General features: G+C 47.7%; 1 protein-coding gene across 47 annotated transcripts in view; it reads left to right on the plus strand.

The window, feature by feature from the left end:
• Positions 1–9710, plus strand: part of TCF7L2 (transcription factor 7 like 2) — a 195171-nt gene extending 185461 nt beyond the window's left edge. For 12 of the 47 annotated variants that reach the window (XM_059661408.1, XM_059661407.1, XM_059661411.1 and 9 more), the window contains 4 exons: positions 125–173; positions 762–812; positions 2816–2888; positions 7565–9710. In XM_059661408.1, coding sequence (XP_059517391.1) covers positions 125–173; positions 762–812; positions 2816–2888; positions 7565–7988 — 597 coding nt within the window. In that variant the 3' untranslated portion in view covers positions 7989–9710. Of the gene's footprint in view, positions 1–124; positions 178–761; positions 813–2085; positions 2163–2815; positions 2890–3737; positions 3764–7564 lie in introns of those variants that run through there. The other 35 variants (XM_059661406.1, XM_059661410.1, XM_059661455.1 and 32 more) reach the window with 12 other exon arrangements.
• Positions 9711–11397: the final 1687 nt, after the last annotated feature.

Here is an 11397-nt window from a genome sequence, read left to right on the forward strand (position 1 = left end):
TGGTGTGGATGGAGAGGAGCAAGCAGTCTGCTCCCCTCCTCCCGCCTCCTGTCCAGGGGAGCCCCAACACCCTCCTCCCACCTGTTACTCAAAATAATTCCCTGTGTTTTATCTGTTCGTCTAGGGGAAGAAGAAGAAGAGGAAAAGGGACAAGCAGCCCGGGGAGACCAATGGTAAGTTAGAATAATGCAATGAGGGAGGAGCTGCGCCCTTCAGGACCACTCTTTTATGTTAGGCTTGGCGGGGGTGTGGGGCGGGGGGCAGTAGAAGCTCAAGGCCAGGACGTTGTGGGGGGGACCCATCTTAGCCAGCCTTTTTGTTTATGCATTTTAATTAATTGCTTCATGACTGCCCTTTTAAAGCTAGTAACATTTATTGTTGCATGAAAAGCACATTGTAATTCTAGTGGAATGTGTTTGGAAATAACTATAGAGCCTGTAACTGGAGAGCAGTAGGCATGCCTATGCGGGTTTACACAGTCTGCTTATTACTCCGTATGTGTCCGAGCAGGGCTGAGGAGGGGCTAGGGGAGTAGGAGGGGAGTGTGTGAGTGTTCGATATTAACTGGGCTGTTCCTGAATGTTCCAATGCATGCCTTTACAGTGGTAAATTGCACCCGACTTAAATTAAGGAGGTTTGTCATTCTCTAGAAGAAATTAGAAATACTGCATAGGCAATCTCAGGTCCCTTGGAGAAGGCCAGGCTTTTACGAACAACAAAAACATTTTGAAGGCTTTGTATAATTTGTTCTTTTTTTTCAGAACACAGCGAATGTTTCCTAAATCCTTGCCTTTCACTTCCTCCGATTACAGGTGCTAATGTCATTTTGAGTCGTTAAAATAGTTGCTTAAACTGTTTTTTAATTTTTCTTGCCATTATAGTTTGATTAACATTAAACACGTATGACATTTGAACATTCTTTAAAATGACCATCTACTCGGTTTTGTATGTTTCCGTAGAGTAATTTTTTTTTCAGTTGCTTTTGTTGTTTCTTTTTCTTTTTTTTTAATTTAATTTAACTTTTGCTTTGTTTATTTATTTTTCCCATAACAGTTGTTTAAGCAGTAATGACAGTGATCTAGAGTTGAACTAACTGTGCAAATTGAATATGCAGTATTTCTTTAAAAGAGACTGGTTTAAAAAAAAAATGGAAGGAATTCAGTAATAAACCTCCTTAATCTAATGGCATTTTTTTTCATTGCTCCCACTAAGTTTTCTCATGCAAGCATGCATCTGCAGTATGATTATTTTTTTCCTTCGCTTTTTTTAAATTTTAGTTTTTTTTCTTCCTTTTGCTTTTCTGCTCATACTTTGCAAGCCCCCTAGCATTTTACTGACTGTACCTGCTTAAATGCTGCTATGAGCTTCTGACTAACTCCTAACAGCTCATTTACATAGCCTGTGTACCTTTATCTGTTCCTCTCTTAATATTAATGAGCATAGATTAAAAAAGAAAAGATGAACATTCCAAAAGCTGCAATATCCCAGTACCACAATCCTTTTCTTTCTTTATTTCTTTCTGTTTCATTTCATTTTGTTCTGTTTTTATTTGCAGTATTTTTCTCTTTTTTTTGTACTGTTATACTCTGAGAAGAAAAAAGCATGTTACAAACTTAATTCCCTCCTTTGCTTTATTTTCTTCTTTAAGAAAAAACAAATTGAGAGAAAAAAAAAAAACGAAAGTGGAAACGTATTATTTGAAAGCTACGTATTTAGTACCTAACCTCCCTGTATCAGCTTGAACCGAATCCGAGACAGTCCTTAATGAAGGGATACTGCAGCTTTATTTGCAACAGCTAATTTCACAAGTTGAATAAGAATGTGATTTTTTTTTTTTACCTTTTTTTATTATTAAAGAAAGTTAAAAATCGAAAGTCGATATTTTGTAATTAGTAACCAGGTCATTGATTTATTCCCTTTTTTATTTTTATTTTTTTCTTATTTGTATCTTTCTCTTTTCCCCTCCCTCCCCCTCTCTCTCTCTCTCTCTCTTTCTCTCTCTCTCTCTCCCTCTCCCTCTCCCTCTCCCTCTCCCTCTCTCCCATGTTCTCCTCCTCCGCTCGCTTCTCTCTTGAACTCATTCAGACCTGAGCGCTCCTAAGAAATGCCGAGCGCGCTTTGGCCTTGATCAACAGAATAACTGGTGCGGCCCTTGCAGGTGTGTATAGATTTTCCCAGATTCGCTGTGCTGGTTTGCAGCTGGTCTATTCGGTCCTTTCCCCCTCTCTGGCCTGTCGCTTTGTAGCTCTGTGTGTGGATCTTAGGAGACACGAGGGCGCGGGACACTGCTCTGTGAGGGATGTGCTTGTTCCCCCGCTGCTGCTAGCCAACATGCCACTGTAAAACAGCATTACTTGTGCCTCCTCGGGTCAGCGACAGCAAACCCCAGCACGCCCCTCCCAGGGACCGTTGCCTGCCAACCCCCTTGCTCATGACAGCCCGGGACGGGGCTCAGGGACATCCACCATAACCCTGGCCTAGGTAGACGCCAACAACGTCGCCTTTCCCCCTCCTCCTCTCTCTCTGTTATTTATTTTTTTCCCCTTGTTTTTTTTTTTTTTGGTTTTTTTTTTTTGGTTTCTGGTTGTTGTTTTCTTTTGTGTGTGTGTGTGTGTATGTGTGTGTTTTATCGTTTTATTTTATTTTTTTCTTTTGACTCATAGAAGTCCTTCCCTTTCATGCCCTTGGTGAGGGAAGGAGTGAGTAGAGCCGAGGTGATGCGGAAGACAGGTCAGCTGTAGCTGAGCGTCCACACGCAGCTGAGCACGACCCACCATTGTGTTGTGTTTTTTTTGTGTTTACCTTATGCTAACAGATGCAAATACTCCAAAGAAGTGTCGGGCACTGTTCGGGCTTGACCGACAGACTTTATGGTGCAAACCGTGCAGGTATATGACCACTGCGAGGCCTTTGGGAAAATCAAAGCAATTCTGTCCTCTGATACCTTAGTGTGTCAATATATCTGGACCCCGTCCCCGTCTACCTTGCACTGGCATCAATGACTAATGATCCTCACTCTTCCAAATTCCCTTGCTAATTTTACGCTCTCCCCACTGTCTCTTCCTCTCTTTCCCCCATCCTCTTCCAAATAACACATGACCCCGGTGGTAGGGCCTAGACAGCAACCCGACAGACCAGGACAGGCACTTGCCCTCGTGCTCTGAAAGCCAGCCTCCTGGAACTGGCCCAGCCCGGGAATGCTCCCGTGGCCCGAACGCCGGGTGCAGAGGGAGCCGGAATTGGCAGCAGTAGCATTTCCGTGCACTTGGAGATGTGCTCTGGGGCAGGCTTTTTTTTTTCTTTTTGGTTTGGTTTTGTTGTTTTGTTTTATGTTAAAAACCCACATCTGTGTGCAGAGGAGCTTGGCTAGCTGACATTGTTTTACAGTGCTGCAAAGAACCGTGGCATCGATCGGCAGGCACCAGCTAATAGGGCTGCACGAGGGAGCCCCGCAGGCCCACGCCCTGGTGCTGCTGGCCTGCGGGGCGAACACACACACATCTCTATTAGAGAGAGAGAGAGGGAGAGAGAGAGCACACGTTGGTTCCAAAAGGAATCAGAAGCGTCCCGATTCAACCCCGGGTTCCACCCACAGGCTCCCATCCAACCTGTAACCTCAGGGAAGGGATAGGTACTTCCTTCTTGGTGGAGGGATACCGACTAGTGCCTGTCTCCTTTCCTTCCCTTCAATGACCACCTTGGTTAAATTTGTTGTTTCTTTGTTCTGATACAAGCAGTCTTTGAATTTGGAATATTATGATGGTAGGTATCTCAACACCCAAACACGCCTTTCTGTTTGTAGTGCCTCCCCTGTCACGTGTCCCTCTCCTCCATGCCTTTGCCATTTGTTCCGTGTCTAGACGTTAGATCAGATGTCCATCCCATTACGTGCATGCCCACGACTCCCGTGTCTCCTCCCCTCCCGATGCCTTCCAAGCGAGAGACTGGGGCAGTGCCTGGCGTTGACAACACCTTTAGGGGAGAGAGGGCCTGAGAGTTGATGGAGAGGGAAGTCCCCAGGCGACTCTCCGCCCAGTGAGTGAGGATGGGGGGCCTCGGGCGGAGGCCCACCAGGAGAGGGGTTGATTCAGCCATTCTGCGAGATGGCAGTGTTCACGGAGGTGACAGATGTCTTTCCCACAGTCTTCTCTGTGCAACAGAAAAGGGTTTCCTGATGGGGTTGACGGAAAATGTTAGTATTTAATTAGGGCCAGCCCGGAAGACAGGGGCCCTGCTTCCCCTAACTATCCAGGCTGGGAATTTGTGGGTCCCAGTAGGAAGATCACTGGCTGGGGAACCCTGTTCCGAGGCACCCACGTGGCCATGGCCAAGGATGAGCTAACCACAGGGTGCACTTGGAGAGAGGGCTCTTCACCATAAAAAGTATGGCCGCACCACACGCACACCTCGCCAGGTGGACTGTTGCCTGGTTTGTGCATTTTATTTGGGGAGGCGAGCCGTGGTCCGTGAATCCCTGTTTTGTTTGGGAAGCAGCGACTGCGAGGTAGACTTGGCCCTTTTATTTTTTTTATTTTGGGTGAAAGTTCATCACTAACTTTGACGGGACGGACAACCCCTTCCTAGACACAGACAGCCCGTACCTAAAGCCATGAAAATTCCTCAGAGACTAGAATTTTCATGACATTTTTACCCAAAACAAAAACAGCCTAAGACCTTGGTAGCTGCTTCGTAAACGTGATTTCCTCACCTGCAGCTTCGAGGGGCCAGCCGTCGGTGTGGCGGCCTGGCTGTGGGTGCCGAGGGGTCCTCGTCATTCCTGGGGTCCCTCCCGCCTCAGCACTGTCGGGGGGTCCTAGTGGCCACTGTCTTCTGTGGGGGGCAGTGTTCGTACCCTAAAAGCTGTTAGCAGATACATTCCTGCTCCTTTTAGGGTGTAACTCCAAACTGGGATCAGGAAGAATTCTTTCTCTCCCAGTCAACCCATAAGAAGCTAAAAATGGATTTTTAAGAGGCCACTCCTGGATTAGAGATGGAGGCGGGGAGGGTACAAGGAGGGGTTTTGTCCCTTTTTTCCTCAACTTTTCCCAGGACCTGGCTTGATGCTAAATCACTAGGACAAAGTGTGTTTTTGAAAAAAGAGAAGTTGCAAAACGAGGCATTTTCCCGGCCCGTCAGAAGTGTGTGTGCTCACTGCCATTTGCTCAGCCACCTCCTAGAATACTCCCCATTCATAGTCTTCATGTCCCATGTTCAAGTGCCCTGCGCATCCCCATGCCACCCACGGAAACTCGGGTGGCACAGGTAGGGCGGGAGGGCCGGGGAGCCCCAGAACCGCTCCTCGCTCTAGCTGGTCACGGCTCCTCGCTCCCTACACAGGGTTGTTTCTCATGTTATTTGACATTTGAGCACATTTTTAACAAGATTCTGTTTTGAGCCCACCAAGTTGCTTTTCCCATCTTTTCCTTCTGCCCTAATACAGCATGGAATGCTGCCTGATGTCCTTATTTCCTGTTGTGTTTCCCCTCTCCCTCTCCCTTTCTTCTCTCTCTCATTCCTCCCTGTTGCTTTCTCCATGTTGCTTATGCCCTCCTCCCCTCACCTCCTCCCCTCTCCCATTTTAAAATGCATGGGCATCTTAGTGTTTTGAGCATGTGTTGATCTGCAGGCGGAGGTGGTTTAAAGCTCTGATTGATAGGCTTATGTATTGATCTTGGGCTTCTGGGATGGAAGTAGAACCCACCCTCTATTTCAGTCTATCCCAGAGGAGAGAAAGGAACCATGTCAATTTGAAGGTGATGAGGGGGACTGTCCCCCACTCCCCCAGAGTTCCTTCCACCAGAGAGGGGTGGGTAGACCCTGAGGCCCCCTGCCCAGGGTCTTGGCCTCTAGGAGTCAGGGAAGACCAAGCATGTCCCTCCTATCCTCCCTACCCCACCTCCCATCCCTCCTCCTGCCATCTTGCTGAGTCCACACCCCCACACACAGGGGCATGATCAGACAGCCTGGGCTCAGGCCCAAGGAGGAACTCATCACACCCCCTTCCTTTCGATGGCCAGTGACATCTGACAGTGGTTGCCTCAGCCAGGCAGCAGCCTCGTTGCTTTCCAGCGTGGAAAGCCAGCCGGCGCTCATACTTGTTGGCGGATGGAGTGTTCCCAGTCCTACAGTCGGTGCTACCTGACTAGGTTCTCCTTAGATCAGCTCCCTCCCCCACCCCCCTGCATCTGCATTGTTTTGATAGCATGATGGGGGTTGATCTCAGGGCCACCTTTGCTACCCAGTATTAGCCCATCAGACTGGGGTTCATAGTAGGAGAAGCGTAGAGGTCACAGGCTCAGTTTCTTGAATTGATTTCCCCAACCTTCGATGATAAGCAAGAGAGGCTCTGAAATTTTCATTCCGATCCCTTACATAGACAGGAAGTAGGAAAGGGAGATTCTGGTTTTGGTGCAAAAAAATTAGCCTCCGTGGTTTAAACACCAATCGGGACAACCCAGACCCAGAAGGTCCATGCTGGGACCGACCCCTGGCACTTCTTCTTGTCTCATTTCCTTGTGACCTGCTGCACCCTTCAGCTACCGGCCTCAGGGCGCCCCTCCATGCCATCTTCACTCTCTCCTTCCAGCCTTCTCACTCTGGGGTGAGGGAGGGGAAGACCCCAAATCTTAAAAAAAAAAAAATCAAGACTGAATCACAATTTAATCCACAACCTGCAGGCCATACAACCAGTTATTCTTGTTCCTTTGGATCATTTTCTGTTTTTCTTATTCTTCCCCCTTCTCCACCTTTGTTGATCCTCTTCTACCTGTTTTTGGTGTTTTTTTGTTTTTGTTTCTTTATTTTCTGTTTTTTTTTTTATTTATTTTTATTTTGTTTTCTTTTTGTTTCCCCCTCCTCTCACCTGATTCTGACCTCTCTTGATTTGGTGTGGTTCTTAACAGACAAGCCCGACAGCTCTCTGGGCCCAGCAGCCTGGTGGTGGTGGTGGTGGTGGTGGTGGTGGTGGTGGTGGTGGTGGTGGTGTGTTGAGAACTTTAAGCCTCTTGCTAGTGCTGCCTTCAGCTCTATGGGCTCAGTAGTCAGCGTTTTGAGAGTTTCATATTCATGTGAGGCGCCTGGGAAGGGGCTCTGTCTTTCTCTGTACACACACACACACACATACACACACACACACACCATTGGGGGGCGGGAGAGGGAAGGGGGGTGGGGATGGAAGGTCTGATGGGAGAGTGAGGGAATGCTTAAGCCCAAAAAGAAGTGATAATTTATTAGTTCATCTCACTTTCTAGCAAATCGATGCCACCAGCTAGAGGTGGCATCCAGTAGTTTGCTCAGACATTTGGGCAGGGGTGGGTCATGGGTGTTTAGTGGGGGTAGGGGCAGCGGGTAGGTAGGGAATTCCATACAATTAAATAGATTTTGTTCACCAGAGCAGACTGATGTGTGGGCAGTAGTTACGTGGGCACGGCACCTTGTGGAACTTTAATAGCGCTCTGGCCACGGCGTGCCGCCTCCGTGGGGCATCCACTAGGTGACGTCGGCTTGACTCTCTCCCTCGGCACCTCTGCCTGTTACTCACAGAACCTCTCTCCCCTGTTTCTAGGAGAAAAAAAAAGTGCGTTCGCTACATACAAGGTGAAGGCAGCTGCCTCAGTCCACCCTCTTCAGATGGAAGCTTACTAGACTCGCCTCCTCCCTCCCCCAACCTGCTAGGCTCCCCTCCCCAAGACGCCAAGTCGCAGACTGAGCAGACGCAGCCTCTCTCGCTGTCCCTGAAGCCCGACCCCCTGGCCCACCTGTCCATGATGCCTCCGCCGCCCGCCCTCCTGCTTGCCGAGGCCGCCCATGGCAAGGCCCCTGCCCTCTGTCCCAACGGGGCCCTGGACCTGCCTCCCGCCGCTTTGCAGCCGCCCATCCTGCCCTCGTCATCTATTGCACAGCCGTCGACATCTTCCTTACATTCCCACAGCTCTCTGGCCGGGACCCAGCCCCAGCCGCTCTCCCTGGTAACCAAGTCTTTAGAATAGCTTTAGCTTCGTGAGCCCTGCTTGTTTTGTGTAGTGTTTCATTTTGCTTTTCTTCATTTCCTCCCCCCCCTTTTTGGAAGGTTTTGTTTTGTACCCTTAATTTTGTGCCACGTGGCTACATTAGTTAATGTTTATCGAGTTCATTGGTCAATATTTGACCCATTCTTATTTCAATGTCTCCTTTTAAATATGTAGATGAGAGAAGAACCTCATGATTCTACCAAAATTTTTATCAACAGCTGTTTAAAGTCTTTGTAGCGTTTAAAAATATATATATATATACATAACTGTTATGTAGTTGGGATAGCTTAGTTTTAAAAGACTGGTTAAAAAGCAAAAAGGAAAAAAAAAAAAAGAAGCAATTTGGAAGCAGCCCTCCAGAAGGAGTTGGTTCTGTATTATTTGTATTAAATACGAGCTTGCGAACCAATCATTTTACATCTGGTTTTTAAACCACCAGGGCACGACGAATGCAGTGCCGTGAGTTTTTTTTCTTCTTCCGTGTGAAACAACTTTTATTGTGATGTTACTTGTTATTGTTTAAATGTACAGAAACAAAGGGTTAAAATGTGTTAATATACCTTGTTCCATGGTGTTGTTCTTTTGGGGGGGGAGGGGATGCTACTCAACACTTAATGGCATCACAGCGCTGTTGGACCAGTAGTATTTATTGCTTTAGAGATCGCTCGTCGAGCCCGTACGTCGTCCCTTTTAAAATATGTTTTCCTTTTTTCTTGAAACTGTGTAAAGTCTTTTTTCCCCCTTAGCATCAGCATCTTATATATAACAACTCATTTGTACAAGGTTTTTAAGTTTATATATAAAATGTGTATATATATTTTTTTGTTTGTTTCCATTTTCGACTTTTTTTTTTTTTCTGTATGAAACCCAAATGCCGCCAAATGGACATGAATAGTTGCATTAAAGGATCAGTAGCATTAACAGAAGTTGTTTTAAAAGCCATTATGTGAAACAAGACTTGAAAATTAGCGAGGGAATTTTAGCGACGCTGTTTGAGCGACGACGGGAACCTCCCTGTGTCCTCTTTGAACTCACAGTCGAATGCCCTGCACCCCGAGGATGTGGACTGACTGCGGAACTTTATGTGCCAAAATTCTCAGTGACTTTAGCTTTCTCCCTCTTTTCGATGCTGTAATTTCCGTTCACCATGTTTTGCTGTGATGTTACATAGGTAGATCTGTGTGTAGTTTTAATGTCACCTATAACAAGATGTGTTTGGTAGCAGATTGTCCAGAAAAGCATTTTAAATGAAGAGGTATAAACCCTTAAGGGCCAAAATTCTGTATATTAGATTACTCTTAAAGGAAAAACCAGCTACCGCTTCTATGTACCCGTACGACATACGAGTAGGTAGCGAACTTTAAAAATAAACAAAACCTAGGCATGTTGATGTTGCAAAATGCTGTATAAAGCTGAAACCTGTTCACTCACAGTGCCATTGTAGTTGACATGAAGCGATTGTAAAACTGTCTCCGATTTTTCTCTGGTTTATTAAGATGCTAACGATAACATTTTTTTGTGTGTGAATACTTTGAATGTTTCCTAACAGTTGTGATGTTACTGTTCCGTTTTATGCTCTTATTCCAATTTCATTTCTAATGGTTTGGAAGCCATTTTTGTAATGAATAAATGTTCATGCTGTACAGTATCTGTAGCATGCCGTGCTGGGTTAATAAAAGCAACTTAGTGTGTGCAGATGAAGGCTGGTCACGTGTGTCTGTGATTTGCATTTTATCTCCAGGAAAACCGGATCTGCCTGCTGGAACCTGAGGTCCCGGGGCTGGTATGGGTGGTGGGCGGTGACTCAGGTACCAAGACGTGGTCTCGAACCCTTTCGAGGGGTTGATTCTCCCCTCCCTGTTTGGCATATTCTGTCACCGTAAGTTCATTTCTGAAAGCCAAGCACAGTTACAGACCACATGTCACCCTCTGGCTGTGACACAGTCGCTCCTATACAGCCCAGTTGTCTCTCACTCACAGTATCATTTTACATCCGTCCCCTTTAAGGACCATTGATGGGAATGTATCCCAAGTTCTTTCCATGAGTTACGTGCAGACAGGGTTGCCAGGGGTCAACTCGAAGCCCTTTTTTGGGCAGTGAGCGACTGTCGAGAAAGTTGGATTGAGATGGTTTACCTAAGGTTTGTGCAGAGGAATCTGTAGGACCCAAGTTCTTTGTCTGCCCTGGTCAGGGTGCAAGGTCGTTACCATCACCAATGGACCACGGTGAAGATCTGCCTAAGGCAGTGGTTCTCAACCTTGGCTGCACATGAGAATCACCTGGGCCTGGGAATCCAGGCCCAGAAATCAGGATTTTAAAAAGTCCCAGGTGATTCTCATGTGCAGCCAAGGCTGAGAACCACTGGCCTAAGGTTTCTGTGGCGATCACTTCTCAGGCTGACGAGGAGAGACGATGTCTGTGGTGCTCACCTTTAGAGGAGTGACCTCTGGGCCATCAAGCTGCCCGTGTCGCCGCTGTGGTCAGGCGAGGTCACACAGTGTTGTCGTCAGGACCTTACAGTCCGTCCGACGCTCTGCTCTCCACCCACTCGTTCTTGTTTTGTGAAATTGCGGTATTTTGGTTTTGCTTTTAGCTCTGTATTCCCAGGAAGGAATGATTCTGGGGTCCTGCCCCAATTTAGTCGCACACTGACCCCCGAGTGACCTTCGAAAACACAGATGAGAACAATATTTGCAGCAGCACGTGGTGTGGGAGGTGCCCCGGTGAGTTCGCTCGTTCCAGCCCCACGCCTGAGGGGGTGTTATTCTCCCTCCGCCTTCTGCTCTATGCTCTGAAACCCGGTTTAGACAGTCAGGGTTTGTGTCTTGTCCCAAGTCCCGGAGCATGAAGGGTGGTGGAGCTGGGATTTATGCTCTTGACACAGGTGTGCCTCCTGCATAGTCAGCGTGGTCTTCCAACCACAATGGGGCGGGCCTGCGCTTCGCCTGGCGCCCCTCCTCCGCCCTGCGCTCACTTCCTCTCTAGCCGGATGGAGGAGAGGTCCGCTTCCTCAAAGCATTTTCCTTTTCCACTTTCGAAGATGCCGGTCTCCTCTGCTGGGAAGGATCAGCTCTGCTCCGGCGCCTGCTCCCCGCTTCCTACCTGGACACTCCTCGCATCCTCAGGCCTCAGCAGAGACAGCGCCATAGACAAGGGTGGGTGACGTCTCCCCAGTGTGCTCCACAGCTTTCTGCTGTCCCCTCCCTTTAAACTCTCCCCCACTGTCCTGTCATGTGGCACCGCTCCGTGCTGTTGGCATTTTGTGCACAGAATTCTTAGTGGTGGGGGACTGTCCGTGCTTTGTAGGGTGTTAGCATCCCTGGCCTCTCCCCACTAGATGCCCCCCTCCCCCACTAGTCACGACACCCAGAAATGTCTAGACATTGC

The sequence above is a fragment of the Myotis daubentonii genome, chromosome 13 (genome assembly GCF_963259705.1).
Source record: "Myotis daubentonii chromosome 13, mMyoDau2.1, whole genome shotgun sequence".
Classification (NCBI taxonomy): Eukaryota; Metazoa; Chordata; class Mammalia; order Chiroptera; family Vespertilionidae; genus Myotis; species Myotis daubentonii.